Raw genomic sequence first — 24770 nt, forward strand, 5'->3', positions numbered from 1 at the left:
CAAAAGATGTACTTATTACCGCAGTTTAAGCTTGAATAAATGCTATTTCTGGTACAATTCATGGAATCAGTTCCAACTAGTGTAGAGTTGTAGAGTTTATGATCAACCTCTGCTTCATTGACCGTTTGAAATTCCCTAGATTGTACTTAATATACGATTTTTGCAGACGGTATGAAACTGCGCCAAATCTCTCGCATTTTGCTTGCTTAAAATCGCACCCGCTTGAAAATCTCTGATCGACTCTTGCGAATAAAATAATTGAGCAAGTATACCCCGACTGGGGAGAAGTTTGTCGTGTGCTGTCACGTGACCAGCTTCACCCAGGATCCTGGGAACGAGGTTGGCTAAAAGTTTGCGATGTCAAACCATTTGACGACTAATAATAATTGATTTTTTATTTTTATTTTTACGGTTGACAGTAAAAATTGCCCTTTTTGACTGTTGACGGTTCAATTGTAGGCTGTTTGACGTCCGGCTGACCCTCTGCCTCTTATAATTGTCAAACCAAATTTGGGACCTACAGTCCCAGGAGACTGATGAGCGAATAATGACGTCATTGGCAATTGCGCGCAGAATGTTTGTTTAGACTGAGGCTGGTTTAGACCTTGGGAGCGCACGAGCTTACCATTTATAATTTGGATTCGAACGCCTATGTTGCTGTACATTTGCCATGTTTTCAATTTAAGGTAAGAACTTCGAATTTTCTTTTAGTCTAACTTCATATTTGCTCTTTCTTAACTAAGACAATGTTCAAATCAAGAAGCTTCTTTTGCATGGCGCGTTTATATCCCCGCCAAAACTCAACTTCTTCTTTTCAACTCCTAGCTAGTGCTCATTTTATCTTTGCTGTCCGAGATTCTACGTTAGAGTTTCACAATGCGACATTGTAGTTTCACGATACGAAATTCGACTTTTCTTTTCAGATTCTAGCTTAAACTTACATTTTATCTTTGCCGTCCGATATTCTACATTGGAGTTTCACAATGCGACACATTGTATAGTCCCAATGCGAAATTCGACTTCTTCTTTTCAGATCGTAGCCTACATTTTATCTTCGCCGTCCGCAGTTCTACATAAGTTTCACAATGTGCCATTATACCTGCCAATTTTTGGTGGAGGGGGACAGGGGGGCGGGAGCCCGGGAGAATAGGGGGCGGGAGGGGTACGGGAGACGGGAGAGGAAAGGGCGGGAGTCGGGAGCTCTAAGAGGACGGAAAGCGGGAGAGCAATACAAAACGGTGAATTTCTTTACTTATTGATGCGTTAGAATACTATATCAGAAACAGAACTCAACAATGTTGTACAATGTTATTTGTCTTACATTTGGCGTCGTCCGAGGCTTTACACAATATTTTATATCCGAGGGCACACGAAAATTCGTGCTCAGGCGATAAACAGGGTTACTTCCGGTGAAATTCTACGTCATAGCTTATGAAATGTCAAGCGTGGCATGTGTACACATGTGCATGTGAGTGCCGCGCAAGTTTTTAGAAGTCTCAAAAGAGGTGAGCAAGGCGAGCAAGTACGCGTCTTGTAAATTTAGTATCAGAGATTCAATGCCGTGTCCATTTTAGTAGTTCTTAGTATTTTTCAGTGCGGTAGTGAGAAATCTGGGGCATGGACGACCTCTCCCAATGACCGTCAATCGGACCGTACTAAAGATTTTGCTGCATGGTATATGGGAATTTACGAACGGAATGCTCTTTCAATGAGCACGTGGAGAGTGCGGAGTGGTTCGTTTCACGACACCGTTTTTCTTTTTGGACAAGACAAAATTGATTCCTATTACAATAGGCAGCCAAACAGCATGGGAAGCAATCAGGAACGACTTTATAGAAAAGAGGAGTAGGATTAGGAATAGGAGGAGATCAGTGCAGCCTCCTCGGCACATTGATGAAGACTTCTTTTTGATGAACAGTTTGTCCGGCCTAATTTCGGACGCTTTTTGCATTTAATGCAGTAATTCTTTCCTCAGAGCAGTAGCAACGAGCTTAGAATTCACCACCAGTAACCCAGAGATTTAAACCTTGGATTGAAAGTAGGTCCTAAAGTTTTATTTTACCTTTTCCCGAACTAAAAGCAATTTTTTCACGCCGTTTTAGGGAGTAAGGATATCTAGAAAGATATCAAGATTATAATTAGTGTATCAAGTAAACGGATCCGCAATAAGGCGCCGAGAATTAGGAAGATGTACCGAACTCTAAACTGGGGCGTTTGGCTGCCAGCTCGCCATGTCCTACTTCCCTATTTGAATTACATGATCCCAACAAATGAATAATTAAGAAATGCAACAACTATTACACTGCACGATGGACAAGACTGTTGTCACTGAAAGAATGGTTAAACCGTCAAACAAGACGAACTGGTTAGTCAAAAATTAAATACAGACAGCGGTGATAAACCGCAATAAACTTGCACATTTTAGCTTGACGTAGCATATGAAACGTCAAGTTACATTAAATGCGCAAGTTTATTATGTTTATCACCGCTGCTTTTATTTTATTTCTGAGTCAAGCTACGATGGCTCAAGAACAAAAGTCTTTATGTTAGTCAAAACTTCATTAACTCAGCGTACAAAACCTATCGATAATGTTGACGTTATTCAAAATATAGATAGTAGAAAATGAATAATGAAAGGCCTACGAATGGTACGTCCTGGTACAGCTTTGTGACTAATATGGGTTTTGAAGCCTTCTAATTTACCCGGGGACGGGAGAAACGCGAAAAAGGGCGGGAGGTGGGAGGCAAAGGTACGGGAGCCGGGAGGTTCTGACCCCCCTGTCCCCCCCCTTGCTGAGGCAAATGCGTGAGATTTTTGTCTCGTCCTGACTGAGATTTCCGAAAACGTCTGAGCTACTTCCGAGGATTTCCGACGATTTTCCGAAGACTTCATAACGTTACCGAAAATGTCCGAAGATATTCCGACGACCTTTAAACACTTACGATTCGAACGGATTGTAGACATTTAGCTTTTTCGATTGTTATAAAGAGCAAAGAAATGATAAATAGCAAATATGAAATAAAATGAATTTTTTTTAGAACAACTTATCCGACATTATTCCTTAGGGGAGGGGGGAAGGGGAGGGGGGGAAGAGGAAAGGAAGGCCTGACACAGAGCTGTTCTGAAGTGTGTGTTGAACGTCCGAATTTCAGACGTTGGCGCTGATTGGACGAAACACAAAGGGTTACGTCATACTGCTGGAAACAAAAATTATCAAGGGTGCAAGGATTATTTTGTTGGGAACCATCTTGAATTTCAAAGACTGTGATAGTGAAAAAACGTTATTAGCTCAGTCAAGTTGACTTGAGAAGCTCCAAAGGTCTTCCCTGGTATTGAACTGAAAAAAAAAAAAAAAACGAACAAGAATCATGTCTAGTTTTTTAAAAAGGTGTTGATGGGTCAACACGACTCCTGTACAGTTGGTACGTGGTATTTAGCTCTAACTAGAATGTCTGAGAGATTTCTACATGCATATATGACGCTTCCATTTCAGTCTTTTCACCAATTTAGCTTCTTGTATGTTTGCAGCCGCTTAACATGATGATTTGGAGTATTTGCATGATAGACTAAACAATGCAACTGTCGCATGTTTTGTATTTTAATATCAAAGGTCATTTCTGACTGACGAGTGCTGTGTTTATCGCCTGTTCAGCAACCGTTGTTCTTGTGCCCGTGGAGGCATTTTATTTGGGTTTGGTTTGGCTTGTTTTAGTGCGTCCGGTAACAGTACAGCCTCTCTAGTTAGGATTTGAACTGTGTAATAATCTTTATCTGGTCGCCTATTTGTTTTCGTAGCAAGATCTTGTGTGCCTTATCACATCTTTGATTAGTTACGGCCGTGTTTTTGTCATCGCTTCTTGCTGTTCGTAACTGTGAGATTGGTATTTTCCTCCGACGTGTAATGAAGCTGTATCTAGTCACGAATTTTCCTCAGTGGTGCTCAACAAAATATCCTGTTTGGAGAGTCTGTCGCAGTGGAGCTGAGTGTGTAACCCCAATTCATATCATCGCTGACATGACAGTTGCATGACCGGAAGTTATTTTGATTGGCTACTATTTACGGTGAAGCGTCATGCTCATCGAGGAGGCGGAATACTCGTCCCAAAAGCTAGAAATTGTGAGTCAGGCGTGAGAAAATGTCCTCGATGCGTGAGTTTGATGTCGTTAGTCCACAGGCGTGATACTCATGCATAATGCGTGAGAGTTGGCAGGTATATGCCATTGTAAGTTTTGCAATAAGGCAGCGCCATTACCAACGACCATCATTCAACATGATCAGGAGGGAGGGGTCAACTTTGGCTTTTCGCAATCAGATTGCTTGTCCGGATGATGTGGGCCATCGTGACGTCACTTCCTGTAAAACATGGGAAGTTTGAATGATTGATAAACTACAACCTCGCCAAATCTTTTCCTTGGATGGTCAATCAGCCAATAATTGTACGCCAGGCCATCAAAGAATCATAGTTATGTACAAACCTATTACCATAATACAGGAACAGCACTTGAAGTTAGTATTTCAAGTATGAAAATACGCAAAAGTTTGACACTTGAGACAAAACAGTGACAGCCTACGCCTCTTTGAAGAAAGATAACTTGAGAATCTAAAAGAATTTAACAAGAAAGGAAAAGTGAGATCTTAATGTGGTTTACAGCGTGCGACTGGCCATTAAAAACAATTATCTTACAACTTAATAAAAATGATCGGTGGGTTTAAACGCATTTCTCCAGTACTGTCTGGTTGAGCACTCACCAAAAGAAAGGCAAAAAACATTTTTTCTCAAGCTACAGTGCTGTATCGGAAAAGATATGTTGCAAAGAAGCCTTCAGTGCAAAGTATTTTGCCAGTTGGTAATCGTTAATGGGCAATGGGGTTTGCTTTTTTTGGTTAATTATCTCATGAGAACAGGAAAATGTGACAAGACTTTCCTTACGAGGCCGCACGGCTGATGCCAGCTTCGAGGCAAAATAGTCCAAACATTCTGTGACGTCAGGATGGCCCGTATCATCTGGACAGCTGAGCCCACGAGTTGACATGACTCCCTCCTGGACACAATCAATGATGTACTGTTCTAAAGAGAAACTGCTGTACTTGTGTGGGCGCAAATCAATATGGCGGAGAATGATGGTGAGTACCTTCATCAAACTCATATCACATGTACAGTCAATCAGGTATCCATGGCCTGAGAAAACATAGCGAATCTACATGTATTTGAAATCGATGGATTTAATAGGTATTGAGACTGGACTATCTTATGCGCACGTTAGTAAACCAGGGCATCCCGTGAAGAGATGAAATCATCCAATAGCTTGGGGAGGCTTGCCACAAGCTAACTGTGAGCTTGGCAAAGGTACTTACGATTGTTCTCTGCCATATTTATTTGCATCTGCACAAGTACAGCAGTTTCTCTTTGGAACAGGACTTTAGTGACCCTCTTAAAATAAAGTCCATTGTATTGTATTGTATTGTATTGATCATTCATGCGAGTCGGAAGTAGAAAAGTAAAACTTGCAAAAATGACTAAACTAGCACATTAAATGATGGTCATTGAACTGAAAATGTGTAACAGGAATGGCGCTGTCTTATCGCAAAACTTAGGATGTCGCATTGTGAAACTCTAAATAATGTAGAATTGAGGACGGCGAAGATAATCTGAAAAGAAGAAGTTGAATTTTGCATTGTGAATATACATGTTTAATGTCACATTGTGAAACTCCATTGTAGAATCTCGGATGGCAAAGACAAAATGAAAGCTAGAATCTGAAAAGAAGAAGTCGAATTTAAACTACAATGTCACATTGTGAAACTCTAAGTAAACGTAGAATCTTGGACAGACAGCAAAGATAAAATGAGAACTAGAAAATGAAAAGAAGAAGTTGAATTTTGGCGAGGATATAATTAATGTCATACTTTTGGTCTTGTTTGGAATTGTACTGAACATGTGTTGTATAGAAGTTGCTAAAATAGACTTTTCCTTGATCGGTGTACATAAAAAGTTATCAAAGCTTAAGTTTGTCATAAGTTTAACTGAGCACGTTTTGGAATAAAAAAAGTGCAAAGTGTTCTTTAGGGGTTCTTTATATTTGAACTGTAAACAGCAGCACTTTTTTTGCGAGTTCAATACAGTGACGGGACTATAACTGTGACCTGGAAAGCGAAAACGGACACTAACGCTTTACCGTTTAATGGAAAAATCCGTTTTTAGCCGTTTAACGTCCGTTTAAACGGATCGCACAAGCGTTTAAGAGCGCCTGTCCGTAAAAATCAAACATATCGTGGCAAGGATGGAAAATTCGATTTCTTTCATATTTTGATGTCAGATAGGCTAGGATATAACTAAAATCACTGTACAGTTTTTTCGGTGAAATATCCTTTTATTTCAAAGAAAAATGCAAATAATGAAAATCCGTTAAAATCGTCATTTGAGGCGCTAAATTGTTACACGGGTTTGAGAGCCTCGCGTGCGAGAACAAATCATTCTACCGCTTTTAAAACACTAAAATCTTTTCTTGCTATCTTTAAATATCTGTTGGAATGATTTTGGGAAAAATTGCGTCGTTCTGTGTATTCGAAATAATTTAATTTCGAAGGCATACAATTCACTGCGGTAAAAGTACTTCGTGAATAAAATTAATTTTCACCATGTGCGAAACCTTCAAATCAATTAAGCTTCAGGTGGTTGAATGTTAGAAGGATGGTCTATACATTCCTGTAAAAATTTCTTTGGGCAAATGATTAAGAGCGACGCGAGAGCTTTTCAAAGTCCGTACAAAATGCAAATATTTGACCCCCCGCGGTAAACTTTGAAGTCGCGGGTCAGATATAATTTTTAGTCCGTGTTCATGTCTTGACCCATATTACGTTAAAATAAGCACATAGAAAAACATTTCGATATGTTCTAACCTTATAATATGGTAAAAGACAGGTCCAAATGCCATTTTAGCACGATTCTCTGGTCGTTCGTCACATAAGTTTGACCCGGCTATTTGAATTAAATGTCCGATGTACACCACGCAAACTGGTCGAATTCAAATCTATGATCAACTTTCGGCGCATTTCATCAAGACTGCATCTTCTTCGATGGCTAAGTCATTTGTGAAGTATTGCTTGGTTTACAGTGCACGAAAATATAACATCTGATCGCTAGAATGACAAAAAATGTCGGCGCTTTCAGGATGTTCAGTCCATCTTGCATTGTAGGGAGTCGTTTGTTCGTAACGCAATACCACCCATGCCCACTTTAGGGGGGTGAGGGAGGGTAAAAATGCGAAAATGCTTGATTACTGAACAGGTATACCCAATGCAGCAACAACCACAATTAAGATAGTGATACCTTTAGTTACGTTTTTTTTCCTTACTAAAATGCAGATTATTTATTCATTTACGAATTCGTTTGCGCGCGCGGGCTGGCTTGTTAGGAGCGTTCTGGGGGGTGGGGGGTGGGTAGAGGGTGGATATTACATTTTACGAAAATAGTATCAGTACTTACTGATGGAGATAACTACAGTACCGCTCGAAACTATGGGACCATTTGCCGCGAATTTGCCTCGGTCGATTCGCGGTTTTGATCTGCGGTTTCACCTAGGCAAAACCTCGTCTAACCGCAATAAAAACCTCGGTTTCACCTAGGTTTTTTTCGGTTGACTTAAGCCGCGGTGAAAGGCAGGACGCGGTTGGGTTTGAATAGGCTATTGTTCGCTTTGTTTTCATGTTCTTCGAGGACAATAAGCGAATTGTCGGGTTTTAGGTGTGATAAATTTCACGGAAGCGCACTCGCTCTCAAGGGAAATAATCAAAGCGCTCTGTGAGCGAACTCGTGAATTGAACTGGTAAATGTAATAATATATTTCGGATTATGCCAAAAATTATTTGCGTAATGTGCAAAACAATTCATTAAACTTCACTCGCACAATTCCTTTCGATACGCGAAGCAACGCAAACTGCAAAGGTCAGTGAAAGGTCGAATGCTAGTCGACGAAAGTCGAGAGCGCTTCCAGGTCTTTTTGAAGGAATTACAATGGAACTAGTTGGGCATAAGTGAAAAGGCACTACTACTCCCGTTGTGGCTGAATAACAAACTGCAAGAGTCCAGGTTTCCTACCAAGAATCGCCGTAAATTAACTTACTAATTTTTTTTCCGCGTTGTGTTGTTGCGGAATGAAACTTGATACACGTGAAGGAATTTGGTTGCCTAGCACGTGACTGAAATCTTCCCGGTGTTTTCATCATGGCACTGTCCTTTCTACGTCCAAACGACGGCTTCTCTCAACGTTTTAAAACATCGGAAGGGGCTTTTCACTTTTGCTAAAGTTGCTGTTTTCGTTTTATCCAAAGTAAATATTAATAGAAATACGTTAAGCGTTGCGGTAATTTTCCGCGTTTGTGTTTGCTCCAAGTGAATCGATCTTATCGCTCACACTCGATACCGAATCAAATCTATTACGAAGTTTTAGTTTTTCGAATCCGGATTACATTGGCAATACATTTGGAGGGATTTTCACTTTGCTTTTCTCCGCGTCCGTACTGAAATCCGATTGCATATTTTGAATTCAGCGTCGCTATTTCGATTGAACTTTGTTGCGCACTTTACATCAGTAGGAAGGGTTATCAGGAGGTTTATCAAACGAATAGAATATCTTTCTTGACTGTGTAGCGTAAACAGCAAGAATTAAACTGAAACTATGTCTTTTGCTCTGTGATTATTGCCTGTAGCGTGACAAAAACTGAACATGTCCCAAATGCAGAAAAGAAACTTTCGTCAGTGACTGCCAAACGAATTGTTATCGGTCGTTCGGTTTCCGACTCGGTGAGTCTTTACAAATTCTTTTGTTTGAAGGCTTCTTTAGGATGAAAGGTGAGATAATGTTTGACAATACCCTGACAATAGTAATTAGTCATTATTGTATTTTTACCGAGGCATTGCCGCGTCTAATTCCCCGCGGCTTTCGGTTGCTTTCGTCTTTGCCGCGGTTGCGGTTTTCGTCCCACCGCGGTGAATTCGCGGCAATCGCGTTCGGCAAAGACGAGGTTTTACCGCGTGCAAATGGTCCCATAGTTTCGAGCGGTACTGTACATCCTTAAGCTAGTTCTTTCAATTTTTCAATACAATAGATCCTAGTATGAAACCAAAAAAGGAAGAGAAGGGTCTTTTTTTTTTCTTCACGCAGATGACCCCAAATAGCGCATTTCCCGTATAAATAGTTGATAAATAGCAATGAAAGAACAAAACCCCTGAGAAAAAATATTGCCGTTCGTTTGTTTTCCTGAGTTAGTGGAATCCTAGGAGGACGGACATTGAATCACCCATTTTCTCGTTCTTCAGTAAAGAAGTCTGGGTTTGCTGTGGCTTCGGGTGTTCATTCATCTGCGTGTTACTTCGTTAGGTGTGTTGTTTTTCAAATACTATCAAATTCATGATCTCTAAATTAAACAATATTTCATTCGAAGATCTTTCTATACTTAAAAATAAAATCGCTAAAAGATTTCTGTCGCATTTAAGGCTGGTTTCCATATGATCGCAGATCGCAGATCGCAATAAGGTCTGCGATCGTCTGCGATCATATGGAAACCAGCCTTTAGATAGAACATGGCTCTTTCTTTTGCGATCGTTTGCGATCGCGATCGCAGACGATCGCAGAAGTGGTTTCCATATGATCACAGACGATTGCAGACCTTATTGCGATATGCGATCATATGGAAACCAGCCTTTATGGCTATGGCTATGGTCATTCGGCGTGAGAAAGAATCGCCAAATAGTTACCAAGTAAACAAATTCTGGTCGTGCTAGTTACTTGGCGCCGTTTGTATGCTTAGAGGGGGGCACAAGTGAATTTTTTTGAAGTCAAGTTTGTTACACTGAAAATGGAGGGTTGTAGTTCTTTTAAGGCCCTTGTTGGTGATACAACACTACGACTACACGGTACAAGCCACCAAACGTGTCTGAATACTACCTGAAGGAAATTATGGTGTTACGTAACGTGCGTGGGCCACACCCCACGCAAGCACCACATAAACACTGGTTATTATTACCAACTGAAGGATCGGAACATTTTTTTTTGTGAGGGATGGGGGAGACGGCATGGGGTGCTTACTTGTTTTGAAAATTAGATAAATGGAGGAGCAGAGAGCGTATCAAATTTGAGGCCGAAACCATCATGTGGCATGATGATTGGTTTATGAATTAGGCAAGGAAAGTGAAGGTATAACATTAACTCGAAGGGAGATAGGTTACTACAGGCCGGTTTTATACCAGTCTCCTCCCACGCCCTTCCCCACCCCACCCCTCCCGTGGTCCGTAAGTAATACGGCATTAACTAGGCCCTAAGTGTCGCCCATCAGGTTGGAAACAGAGCACTCTTTCACATTTCAGACTGCATTCATTAGTCAATATATAGGAGCCGATTCTGTTCTTCCCTTTAGTTACGTCAACAGATCGCCATAACCTGTTACTAGCCCTACGTACCCTTTAAGGACAGCACACTTACCTGCAGCGATCAGAATTATGTCCAGTCGATTAACCTACCACTTACAAGCTGTTATAGCCTTGCGCAAGTTGTTTAGTTGAGGTAATTATTTTTCAAGTTTTGGTGAACGGACTAGCATAACTAAGAGGAGTAAGAAAAAATAAAGGCCCGAAAAGCTGTTATCAGTCTAACACTGTCTAAGAATAGTGCTAGCCTGCAACCAGTGATAAATTAATTTTGGGGCTTACCAAAGATGAAGCAAGCAAGGAAAAACGAATTTTTTTTTTTATAATTTTGCAGTTTTGTGTTTCAAAGCAAGGGTATGTACTAGTTCCGGGACCAGTACCGAGTGCAGCTTTCAAGCATTTTAGTCCTCGCCCATGTCCGTGACACTGAGTATGACAAACAGATGCCTGCAATGAGGGATATTTTTGGTTTCATACTAGGATCTATTGCATTTAAAGGTGGAAAGAACTAGCTAAAGGATGTGTAGTGACCTTCATCAGTAAATACTGATACTGTTTAGCAATATCTTATCCCCCCCCCCCCCCCCCCACAACGGCAACGCTCCAAACAACCATGCCTGCGCGCGCAAACGAGTTTGCGAATACATAAATTATCTGGATTTTAGCAAGGGAAAAATAACACAACGAAAGGTATCACTTTTTTAATTGTTGTTGTTGTTGTTGCCTTGAGCATGTTCATGTTCAGTTATGAAGCATTCGCATTTTCACCCTCCTCCACCCCTCTAAAATATCCAGGACATTGTATTGCGTGACGAACAAACACAATGCAAGACTGATAAAGATAGACTGAAAGCGCCGACATTTTTTGTCATTCTAGCAGCGATCAGATGTAATGTTTTCGTGCACTGTAAACCAAGCAATACTCACAAATGACTTAGACGTCAAAGAAGATGCAGTGTTGATGATATGTGCCGAAAGTTGATCAAAGATTTGTATTCGACCAGTTTGCGTGGTGTACATCGGACGTTTAATTCAAATAGCCGGGTCAAACTTATGCGACGAACGACCAGAGAATCGTGCTAAAATGGCATTTGGACCTGTCTTTTACCATATTATAAGGTTAGAACATTTCGAAATGTTTTTCTATGTGCTTATTTTAACCTAATATGGGTCAAGACATGAAAGACATGAACACGGACTAAAAATTATATATGACCCGCGACTTCAAAGTTTACCGCGGGGGGTCAAATATTTGCATTTTGTACGGACTTTGAAAGCTCTCGCGTCGCTCTTAATCATTTGCCCAAAGAAATTTTTACAGGAATGTATAGACCATCCTTCTAACATTCAACCACCTGAAGCTTAATCGATTTGAAGGTTTCGCACATGGTGAAAATTAATTTTATTCACGAAGTACTTTTACCGCAGTGAATTGTATGCCTTCGAAATTAAATTATTTCGCATACACAGAATGACGCAATTTTTCCCAAAATCATTCCAACAGATATTTAAGGATAGCAAGAAAAGATTTTAGTGTTTTAAAAGCGGTAGAATGATTTGTTCTCGCACGCGAGGCTCTCAAACCCGTGTAACAATTTAGCGCCTCAAATGACGATTTAAACGGATTTTCATTATTTGCATTTTTCTTTGAAATAAAAGGATATTTCGCCGAAAAAACTATACAGTGATTTTAGTTATATCCTAGCCTATCTGACATTAAAATATGAGAGAAATCGAATTTTCCACCCTTGCCACGAAATTTAGAATTTGTCTGATTTTTACAGACAGGCGCTCTTAAACGCTCTTCTTATCCGTTTACTAAACTCTCGCATCCGTTTAACGATTTTGGTAAAACGTTTTAATGCCTTTCTAAACCGTTTAAAAAAAAGGGCATCCGTTTAACGTTTTGGACAAACCGTTTGTTATCCGTTTAACGTTTTGGACAAACCGTTTGTTATTCGTTTAACGTTTTGGACAAAACGTTTGTAATCCGTTTAACATTTTGGTCAAAACGTTTCCTATCCTTTTAAAAGAATCTAGTATCCGTTCAACGTTTTAAGGAAGCCGTTTGTTAAACGGTTAGTTTTTCCACTCTTTACACGCTCACAACTCTCAACCAATTGTTCAAATAACCAAGCTCGTCGTCAGAGTAAACAAGCAGCCATATCGTAGCTGCAAACACAACATATTAACTCACCAATTTGTGCCGACAATAATAATTATTATTGTTGCATCTGCATTTTCGTGCTCAAGGCACCGAAAGAAGTTTCAAGGTTCTCTAATAGGGAATTTTACGGAAACGATAAAGATTTCCACGATATACCAGGAACTTCTCGGTTATATAAATTATTGTGAGCATCAGTCACTTTTGTTAATAGTAAACAATTTAAATTTTATTCACATGGCGTCTGCGGCATGACGCGGCAAGTTTACAGAAAGTCGTATGTCCGATCCTACAAGGCGAATAAAGCTGGTTTAACCAGCAAAAAAGTACTCTGTTGAAGCCCGCGTGTTGAAGGCACAATTTGTGGAAACGATTTCCACAAGTGGCCTGGTTAGCAAGCATTTCCAGCGAGCGAGCGAAAATCTAGTTTCCGGTTTTTTGGCCGCGCGAGAAATAGAGTCGACTCCCGATAATTCGAACCTTCAAGGTAAATTGAAAAAGGTTCGAGTTATCGGGAGTTCGAGTTTATCGAGGGTAAAATTATATAGAAAATGACCTGAAAGGTAAGGAAAATTGCTTCGAGTTAGCGCAAGGTTCGACTTATAGCGAGGTCTAGCGAGGGTTCGAGTTATCACCGAGTCGCCTGTAGGTTTTCGCTTGCTAGAAACGCTTGCTACGAAGGCTAGCGGGAAATATTTTTTATCAACTGGGTCTGTTTAAATGTCGGGCTAAAGTCGAACACGAGATGGATGATTCAAATAGTACTAAGGAAAAGTCAAATGAAAGTCGGACGAAAGCCTTTTTAAATTCAAACTTGACTCGGGTTAGATTTGACAAGCTTTCGGATTTATTCAGCACTTTTCATTAAGTCGTAGTCTTGTTCAAAGTTCAAACAATGACGTTTCTTTCATTTGTCGCACATGAGTCCGCTTAAAATACGACCAATGCTCGGCCTAATGTGGAAATTTTCTAAGAGTGTTTTGCCATGATTAAGAAATTGTTGATGTCGGTGACAAAAAGACAGACGTGATCTCTCGTCCGTGAAGTCGCATGTTTTCAATATTATGCAAATTCAAGGCGTCATGTCATGTGTGATTATTTTTAACTATAGTAATTTGGCTTTTTATCTACTCCGCTGCTAGCTTGTCCAGAATGAAATGACAGAACTAAATGAGATACTTTAGATTTCCATTTAAAAGATTCCAGTATTTACGTATTATAGTGAAATGTATTTTCAGTATTTGACAACAGTCGATCAAAATTGTTTGTTTACGTCCGTTTCCTTGTGAACTTTTGAAACCGTTTACGTACTGTTTAACGTTTTGAGCTCTCCGTTTATGATCGTTTAACGACTTTCTTTAACCGTTTAACGTTCTCAGCTTTCCGTTTAAAAAATTCTGCAACCGTTTAACGTTTACGGCATTCCGTTTTTGGACTTTGCCTAACCGTTTAACGCTTTTATTTATCCGTTTAAACGGAGCTGGAATCCGTTTAAACGCTTGTGGTAACCGTTTACTATCTGTTTAACATCGTTTGCAATCCGTTTTTTTGCCCGTTAAACGGAAAACTGTTAGTGTCCGTTTTCGCTTTCCAGGTCACAACTAGTCTAGTCAAATTCAAATAATTTGCGCTTGACGTTTTAACGCTTCTTGCGAGCAGACTTCCATCGATTTTCATAGAGAAGTCCTAGGAAGATTAAAGGGAATGTACGTGTAGTAATGTAGGTTTAATTGTCTAAGTTCTTTCACTGATTAAAGGAGTATGCTCAAATTTATATGTTAAGAGGATCTACTATATAATTATAGTCTCACGGTTAGGCGTTTTGGTGTTAAAGGGACAGTGTCACCTATTTTTGTGTTACTTTGAAAAGCCAGAGAAACATTTGAAGCGATGGAATTGTCAAAATAATGGTTCAGTTCGGGGGTTCTTTGTCAAATATTTGAGCAGTTTTGACCAAAATACAGCAAAATTGCTGTGACGGTACCTCTCCACCAGGGAGTCTCGCCATGAAATGACCTCCCCACCAAGCAAAGTCTTCTTGCACTCATGTTCCAATGATGTTGCAGTCCAAGATATTCTAGTATTGGGAGGACTACAATGCCAACAAGAATCAGCCTGCCACCTTCTAAAGCTGTGTAGCTACATCAACAGCCCTTCTGCCAGATGCTGAACAGATTTCTTAAAAACAGCTTGTAGGGGGCCACCAAATCTTTATGATCAATACAAATTTGTGTGTTTATTGTGTGGTTCTTTTGTTCCTATTTTTTCTTATAAGTCCTGGCTGAATTTTCAAAAACTCTCACGCAACATTGTTTTACAGCCAAACACTTTGTATGTTAAGTGACTGATTATACACTGTATGTTGGACTGTTTTGCATTTGGTTCGGCAATCAAACATAATCAAAACTGAACATAGCTTATTTGACCCGCAACGCACTGTTTGAAACCAAATTGGAATGAATGACAAAGCTCCATCGGTCTAGAGTTCAATTCTGTTCGATTAAAGAAGTGTTTAATTTTCGAACATTTGGTTGTGTTCAAGTGTCAAAATGTCTGGGTGAGTTGGGTGAGCGATTGAAGTACAATTGAGTTTGCTTTACTTTGCTGGGCTTATGCAAAAGCGAAGCAAGCAAGGGGTTTGTGAGATTGAATTCTAGAAAGCTATGGTTTATTTGTTACTTGCTTTACGAAAGCTTCAGTTCTCGCTAGGCCATCCCAATAAAATGTTTCGTTTCCCATCGCCCGACCGATCCATTTTTTTCAAAAAGTAAAAAAAAAAAAAAAATTCCAGTCTCACTAGTCAAAGAAGCAAATACTTTAATTTACACTGTACAAGCACACGATCTTGTTTTATGAACAACAATTGGTATGATGTGATGTCCTTGTCTTAAATTAACATTGATACTATGATTAGCGAATGAAAAGACCACATTTTCAAGTTGACTTCTAACCAGGCTTTCTTAAGTAGCAGCCCGGCCTTTTCTGGAACCCAGACCTCTTCAAGTGTATATCCCTTTTTTTTTGCCCAACCGACCAACCCACCATTACAAGAGACGCCCAGGGCGATGGGAAATGAAACATTTTATTGGGATGGCCCTAGCAAGTTTTCAATTTCTCACACGCACCAAGTTTACAATTTCTGCTCTTGAGATTACAAGCGCAACACAATCAGTTTTGAAAATGATGTTTACTCAGTAAATTTGATTCCCTAGACATTGCTTCGCTAAAAGGTCATAATTTGCATACAGACAAGCAAATCAATGGAAATTATAGTCGCCTGAACAGCGTATTCTCCTTGACTAATTTACCGTAATGATTCGATTTAGCACCAGGGGCGCTTATTTACTTACGGTTCCTCAAGGGAGGGTGCTTATAAGGGACAGGGCGCTTATTTCTTTTTTTGAGAAACAGCAAATGTGGGACGCAAAGCTTTGATATTCAGTTAAAAAGGAGCCATAACATAAAATGTAAAAGTAACAAATATACAGTGAATATTCACTTAATGGTAGGGACTTTTGAATTTCACTAGTAAGTCTATTGAATGTTCATAGCTTCAGTGTTGCTTGCATCAATAACAATGGGAGTCCAATTGGTAATTCTGTCGAAGGGATCAATGTCACGTGATATGCTTACACAACACATGTATGGCTTGATGTACTACCTTGAGCCGTTCTACTCCTGCTTGACAAGGCTGCTTTTCCTTGATGCAGTGAATGTGTGCTATCACTGAAACAGAATAGGGGTGCTTGTTGGAATGAGGGTGTTTATGCAATAGGGGCACTTATTAGAATAGGAGCATTTATTAACAAAAACACATTTGAGGGCGGGCGCTTATTGGAACAATGACCCTAAATCGAATCATTACGGTACTCTTAGGTACTTATGGTACTCTTGGTGGTTGGTGGTGAGAAGACTTCACTTGTTGGCAAGTTCATTGGTGGCGAGGTTGTTTCATGGTGGTGAGACTCCCTGGCAGTGAGGTGACCATAATTCAACAGTATCCCTTAAAGTGTAGTTTTCATATGTCGGGAAAATCCCAGACAATCGGAGATTTCTGTTTCCCGACTGTCCCAGACTTTCACGACTAACGAAACCTGGAAACTGCAGACATCCCTATGATGTTCTGCTACAAATACAGTCTATTAATATTCTTCTGCTACAGTTATTATACAACACAAACAGCGAGCAGCTTTTCTTTGTAGCCTGCTAATAGAAGCAAAGGACACATTGAAGTAATGAAGACATCTCAGGCTGCGGACATTGCATAGAAAACAAAATCAAATTTCATCCTGTGATAAAACACACCCTCGCCCTGGCCTGAATATGCACAGTATGATCATTCACTGCTCAGTGCTGGAAATAACTGTCAGTCGTCGGACTTGATCCGAACAAATTTTGAAAAAGTCCAGCCAATTTCACATTATGATCAGACGTCAGGTCCAAACATCTCACCAGCACATCTTGACTTTTTCCCTTGAAGGTGTTGTCCATTGATAAAAGTTGCTCATATAGATTGTTTGAGCCATATTCAAAAGACGCTCATAATTCGTAAAGCAGACATGTTTTATAATCCTGTACTAGCATAACTGGTGAAAATAACTTATTTGAAAATTGCTCAATAATGCATTGTGCAGTACTGTAAATTTTTGTTTTGAACGTATTTCTGTGATTGGGCCGATCATATTTAAGCTAATTTGATTTTCCTGCAACGAAAAAGGTTTGTTTTTGGCACGCGCTGGCACAAGGCGTGAGTGAATGAAATGTTTATTGTCTCCTGTAGCGTCACAGCAAGTACTGAAAAAAAAAAAAAAACGATATATCTCCGGTTCTGTTCCGCCCAATTCACTGGTTCAAACAGTAAAATACTCTCTCTTCATAGACAAAACAAACTTTCTGTGATGCGCTGACTATGTTAAGGCTAATTTGATTTTACTACAAGGAAAAAGTTGTGTTTTTTAGCACACGCTGGCGTGAGTGAATTGTGAAATGTTTATTGTCTTCCGTAGCATCACGGAAAGTACTGAAAGAATGATATCTTCAGTCCTGTTCGGCAGCATAAATTAAATTTTATTGATTTAACAGTAAAATGCTCCTCCTTCATAGACAAGATTTTCCTTAAAAGTTTCTATTGTGAAATATTAATTTTCTTCTATAGCGTCACGGCAAGTACCTGTACTGAAAAATTATATCTTCGGTTCTGTTCGCTGATTCAAATGCTCTCTTTTAAATACCATTTTTTGTTTTGTCCAAGTGTGGTGCAACGAACATTATGTGTTATTTCTTGGGAAGCATTCGAACGTTATTAAAAATATGCTGCCGCGTGCGTATGCTGAGTTGCAAACAACTTCGTTCCTAGGGTCCTTTCTCTTCCTCAAGAGAAAGGACCCCGGGAATGAAGTTGCGTTGCAAAGGGTTTACGTGTACCTAAAATTAGGAATCCAGAATACGGAATCCAGAATCTGGAATGCAAAAAAATAAAAATTCGTCCACATAAAAAATTTCAACGAAGGTTATTTATTTATTTATTTTTATTTTTTATTTTTTTTTTTGTTTTTTTTTTTTATGTTAAGTATACACCATTTCATTTTAATTACCATGTCCTTCTTCGCAGCTCCACAATGTTAAGACTTTTTAGGAACTTAACATGTCCAATTTGAAAAGGACTACAAGTGAGGCAAGCCCACAGAAGGCTAAATATGTAAAACACCTTGCTTTGCAGAAATGTGTAAGTAGATAATTATTTTTTATTTTGATTGAAGGTACAGTATACATGTAGTGTATTGAGAACAAATAACTATTAAAAGTTTTCAAATCTACTGGGGAGTGATGCAGGGAATAATTAAGATTATTATGTACTTAGCAATAAATTTACAATAATGCATCTGTGCAGCACATAGTTTAATCATCTGAGCCCCTGTTAATGGAAAAACAAATCATGAACTTTGTAACCCACCCCCTTGCACAATACATGTACTTCACTGTTAGTTGTATAAACAATTTTTGATTAAGAATGATGTATTATTCTAGAAAGTGACACAGACATACTCAGAAAAAAGAAATCTGAGTGCTCCTAATCAGGAGTCGAACCTACATGTAAGACCTATTGATTACTAGTTCGGATGCTCTACCACTGAGCTACAGGAGACTCATGGGAGCTTAAAGGGCATTAAACTAGGTTCATGGGAATATCCTGCATACTGCTAGGGTTTTAATGTAGAACATGACATTGTGTCGCTGATATTTAATGTATAATGATATTTTGCCTTGGCAAATACACAAACTTAGACCCCAACAAAGAAAGATGTGGCGCAAACATTATTTTCCTTAGATTGAAGAAGGGGTGTCTCGAAAACGAAGGCCTCTAAAACGAAGACCCTAAGACCCTAAGACCACGAAAACTCAAAAACGAAGATCCCAAAATTTCCAAGTATAAGTACAAAAAAAATAAAATAGCAAAAAATACATTATTTCATACCTCAAGTGAAATTTAATTCCTTCCTTTGGTCCTACCATGGTTATCCGCCATCTCGAGCTGAGCAGCCGCATTTCTTGGAATACTGACCGGAAGTGTGTTTCCCGCCCCACTGGACCGGAAGCGTGTTTCCGAACGTCTCAGTTGCGCTGCTGGGTTTTTATTTAATAACCAACTAGCAAAAGAAACGAGTGTTAAATCCCTCCTTCTCGGAACTACAACCATGCGATTGTGAGAGCAAAAGAAATGAAGCCAAGGCTTTCTACTATGAAAGTTGCTGTAATGATTTTGAAGTTCTTCAATCCCGAGTGTCGATTCCTATTTTTAACAAAATTCATCAGCCCCCTGTAAAATAGGCCTTATCACGGTTTTCAACGCCATTTTGACGAGTAGGCAAACAGGCTTGAAACAACAGTGTTTGTATGGAAATCCAATGTCAAATAATTTTCATAAAACATCGCTTCTGAAATATTCATGAATTGGAAACTTTTGGTACTAGGAAAAGGATTTTAGGGAAAAAATTGGAGGGATGTAAGCTGTGCCAAAAGAGCGTCCAGTCGTGTTTTGAACATTCCATACATTTCCCTGTATTTTTTTCCGCGAACTATGGCTTAGTAGCAGTTCACGGCTGGTTTGCTATAGAGATAAATGTATGAATGTACTCGGGATTGAAGAACCTCAAAATCATTACTGAACAGCACCTTTCATAATAGAAAGCCTAGGCTTCATTTCTTTTGTTCTCGCAATCGTGTGGTTGTAATTCCCAGAAGGAGGGATTTAACACTCGTTTCTTTGTAGTTGGTAATTAAATAAAAACCGAGCAGCACAACTGAGACGTTCGGAAACGCGCTTCCAGTCCAGTGGAGCAGGAAACACACTTCCGGTCAGTATTCTAAGAAACTCGGTTGCTCAGCTCAAGATGCCAGATAACCATGGTAGGACCACAGGAAGGAATTAAATTTCACTTGAGGTATAAATTAATGTATTTTTATGTTATTTTATTTTTTTGGACTTACACTTGGAAATTTTGGGGGTCTTTGTTTTCAAGTTTACGGGGTCTTAGGGTCTTAGGGTCTCTTCGTTTTCGAGACACCCTTGAAGAAGTACACATTCTGAAAGTCATGCTTGAAAATATTCCAAAATTTTATTTAAGAAAAGCCTGATCTTTATAGTGTATGTGAAGTTTAGTGAAATGGGTGATTTGTTGAGCATCTTGTGATTATTTATAAATGTCTAAATATTGATCAGAAAAGTTTGTTCCCATTGGTTGGAAACTGAACATCAAACCTGTGACTTTCTGGTATGAATTTGGACTAACGAACTAGTGCCCGATGCTGAACTACATAAACAAGTCTGGGTATAATAGACCAAATGTGGACTGAGATTTTTCATCAATTTTTTTTAAGTTTCTTTTCAATCTCAGCGAATTTGTGTCAAGATTTTACAGCATTCTGTACACCATCTTGCAATTTGTACCAACTTCTTGGCTGATTTTATATATCCCTTCATGTGCTTTTTATCCATAGCAGGACTGCATCGCATTCCTTATTAAACTTTAAGAATTAACACTGTGTATTGACTCCTGAAAGTTGGCCATCATATTTAGCACTCAAGCAAGTCTGCAAATCCTCACATTTATATCTCTGCATAAGACTGTTGTTGGCAAGTGGCAAGTAAGATCTTTTTAATTGGAATGTCTTTTCAGTAATTTTGAGCCCAAATTTTAAGGACATTTATTTAAGGGCAAAACATGCCTGAGATCACCATTTCAATCCACGCAGCACATGCTTTATCAATAAAACTTTTGACAAGTCAATTAGCTTTTGTTTCTGACAAGGTTAAGGTTCACTAGAGTTGGAGTAAATTTGAACCAAAGGAAAGTAGAATCACAATTGTAGAACTTTTGAGTTTACTGATAGTTATACCTGTATGAATGCATCATTTAGTGTGCCACTTGAAATAAAAAACATTTAGGAGAAAGTTTCATGTTGCTGCCACATGGATGGGCTCTTCATGTCTAGACCATGTAAATTTTGTTGGCTGGTACGAGTTGTTAAAGGTTTTGTTGCAGTTTTTTCTGGGTCTTTTAACTCCTTTCTTGACATGGATTGCAAGGAAACAAGGATCTATTCCTCCTGCTTCAACCCAGACCCCCTCAGGTGGATGTTACAGGGTTCCTACGGGTCCTGGAAATCCTGGAAAGTCCTGGAAAATGGTAGGAGGTACTGGAAAATCCTGGAAATCTGTAAACTCAAGTAAGAAAGTTTTCTTGAAAGACAGTGAGGAGCAGCCAGATAGGACGGGCCAACAACTTTTAAAATATACTAAGTGTGTTTGATGGGTCCTGGAAATTTTTTTTTTGAGACCTGGAAAAGTCCTGGAAATTTGTTTCTGAAAAAGGGTACGAACCCTGTTGTTAGTCAGTACTGTATCAATGTCTCAGTGCACTGGTAGTCAGTTTTCAATTTTAATTTTGAAGAAAAGTTCCTGTTAATAGTATGTTCCTGTTACCTGTTGAAAATTTTGTGTTCTGTTGTAACATGGTATAACAATTATTTTTGGTATTAAGTGAACTGATGAAGCATGAATAAACATTTACAATGCTTTGTGGCATAAGCAATACCTTCTCTTGTTGTGATTAAAGTTCCTTTATTATCATGATCAAGTCACTGTGTCACTTAATCTCGTACCCAGATCTCCCATGGTCAGGCGGAGGGGAGATCTGGTAAAGTTCGATTTGAGGCCCGAAATACGGGCCTGCCCATCATCCTTTGTCCACCGTGCTGCTCGTAACTGTGATCATTCCTGGTGAGGTTTTCGCTTTCGAGGGTGCTCTTCGGAACGTTCTTCGGTCGAGAGGACAACAAAACTTGAAACTTAAACCAAAACGAAAAAGGCAACAGGAGAGATTGCAATCAACAAGCGCGGTAAATCACTTTTTTACTAAGATTAGTTCCTACCCTTTGTGACCATCTAGACCATCTTTGTAATGAAAACTGTTCCAAGAACAAATCCATCGTAATTGTGCTTTCTCCACTCAAGATCAACGTGCTTATCGACGATCAATTAAAAAGACTTAAGTCAACCGGAGTAAGCTGTACCAGTTTTCGCCTTAGATGGTAACTGTATCGAAGATACTGTAATTTACAGGCAGCGAAATGTCACATAATTTTTGTGCACCCCAAGGTAAAGGTAGCAACAGACAGTGCAGAGAGTTTTTGTTGTTGAAGCTTTATCAGAAAAATTTTGTGGTCGTTGTTGTAGATGAGGCACAATAGAGTTACTGATTGGCATCTTGGTGTTAAATTTCGCATTGGAAAGTCAAATGGTTCATGTCATATTTTCATTTGCAAAGTTTCAGAAATTGTGGTCTACCAGTGATACGTAAAAATTATTTCTTCTCTTTGTAGTCTTTCAGCTGATTTGGTCACACAAATTCTCCTTCTTCCATAAGTTAATGGTTTAAATTTCCAAACCAAATGGATTGTGTAAATGCGGCAGGTTTCTTTTACAGGCCAAAGGACACAACTCAAGGTCACTGTATAATAATATAATTTTATATGAACCAGCTAAAAAGGGCCTCCTCCTACCTACAACAACTGTCCACTCCTATAACACCAGAAATTCTGCCAAGCTTAACTTCCACCGACCACAAGTTAGAACTAACAAAGGCAAAATATTAATTTACTTTTAAGTACTCTGCTTCTGTCATATGGGAAACTGTCCCCATGGCATTGAAAAAAACAAAAACTTTTAACAGGTTTAAGAAACTTTATAAGGCCCACCTGATCTCTTGTCAATCAAATAATATATGTTCTGTTTAATGATCAAATATAATAGTATGTAACTATCTAATAATAATAATAGAGTTAAAAATAATAATAATAATAATAATTGTTTGCTTATATTTTGATCTTTGTTGTCGCTGCTGTTGCTGCTGATGATGTGTTGTCCTTTTCCTTTCTTTTTGTTTGTTGTTGTTGTTGTTTGTTTGTTTGTATGTTGTTTTTTTGCTTTTTTTTGTTTTTATTTATTTATTGTTTTGTTCTTCTTTTATGAAGCTTGTCCTGTTTAGATTTCTTGCTCGGTTCAGTATATCTCGAACATACCTTAATTTACACAAATGTAATTCTCTCTTGTACATCCTAGGCTCTACAAACATTTCCTACATTTTCTAATATCTCAATAAAGCTCAGTGTCATTTCTTTGTTTACTTAAAAGTAGGTGGTGGTCAGCTAGAAAGCCTTTGCTACTTTGACCACCACACACATTTTATAATTTGTACTGTATTTATTTTTATCTTGTAATCATTTGTTGTAATACTTTTCTTTCTATGTTAATGTTGTGTAAATAGTGTGAAATAAATGAACCATGAACCATCCTAGCCCTAACACCATGCTACTGTCTTGGTTATATACCAGCAAACCAGAAAGACCTGTCCGTGTAAATGGTAGGCGCCCAATTATGTCCAACATTAAAATACCGAGTACACCCTTGCTGTTTTAAAGGGGTTTTTTTTTCTCAAAAATGGAAGTTTGAATTTCTTTTGGGAAATGGAGGTACCACATCTGGATTTGGGATCTGAAGAATAATTTGGTTACTTGCAACATGTGAGCAAACAGAGCAAGTCCCTATGAGTTTCCCATTAGAGTTTTATTTGGTAGTGATGAGCTTTCCATTTCAGTGGTTCTTGATTCACCTTTATCACATAACACTTGAAAAGTTTTCACCTGAAATTTATGTTAAGTTTAGGGGACATGCCCCCTCGACTGCTTCTTTGATGACAAGTTAATAAAGGTTATAAGTTTACACACAGGAGTCCACAGACTCGAAAATTAGAACCACATAATACACAAGTCCAATAATACTTGACTCTTGATATGAAGAACAAAGGTCATTATCTGCATTTGATTTGCAAGGCACAATGAGCTGCTTAAATAATCATTGTTGTACTGAGCATTGCATTATTTGTACATGCATAGAGGATGATACACTAAGGATAATACAAGGTTCTTTATGTCCAAAGCAGCTATCTTGGTGCTTGGACACTCACCTCTGATGGGATCCTTGATTTCAGCAAAAAAAAAATAATAACAATAATAATAGGAAGGTGTGAAGGTCTTTTGGGCTCATAAAAGTAGCAAATGGCAGATAAATAGAAAACAAATAAAAAAAAATATTTCCACTATTTGTTTTCCTTTGCATGTCTGTGTGTTCTAATGAACTGTCACCCATTTCTGCAGCAAAACAACAGCTTTCACAGTAAGCTGATCTTCAGTAACCATGAATTCCTAAGTATTCCTTAACCATGGCCTTCCATAGCCAGGAAACAACATTTAATCAAACTGTCAGACACAAACCCACTGCAGAGAAGTGGTGGGGAAAAGAAACTTTGAAAACAGTGTCTGTCTTGGATGAAAATTCCTTGTTGATGCCGATTCCTTGAGCAAAAAAAATTTTCTTGTATTGATATTTGCACCCATGTCAGGTCCTAACTTTTCTTAATATTAAGACCAGCAACACAAAATTATGTTCAAGGACTTTTCACACAAGTACACAAAAAATATCAGAACAGTGAACCTTGAACCTTTAAGCCCCAGTAGTGATCAGTATCAAAATTTCTCCTAATATTTATCAATACACAATCAAGGAGAGGTCATGAGATCACCAGTGGTGAAATTTCTTGATATTTCAACAACCTCCCTA

General features: G+C 38.8%; 1 protein-coding gene across 1 annotated transcript in view; it reads left to right on the top strand.

Annotated features, from left to right (window-relative positions):
• The first annotated feature begins 580 nt into the window (after positions 1-580).
• LOC146464360 (schlafen family member 11-like) overlaps positions 581-24770 on the top strand; it is a 74423-nt gene continuing 50233 nt past the window's right edge. The window contains exons 1-2 of the mRNA XM_085129825.1: positions 581-686; positions 18219-18317. Of these exons, the coding sequence (XP_084985951.1) occupies positions 18237-18317 (81 nt within the window). The 5' untranslated portion in view covers positions 581-686; positions 18219-18236. The remainder of the gene's footprint in view (positions 687-18218; positions 18318-24770) is intronic.

This window comes from Pavona decussata, unplaced genomic scaffold, assembly GCF_977016875.1.
Source record: "Pavona decussata unplaced genomic scaffold, jaPavDecu1.1 SCAFFOLD_164, whole genome shotgun sequence".
Taxonomy (NCBI): domain Eukaryota; kingdom Metazoa; phylum Cnidaria; class Anthozoa; order Scleractinia; family Agariciidae; genus Pavona; species Pavona decussata.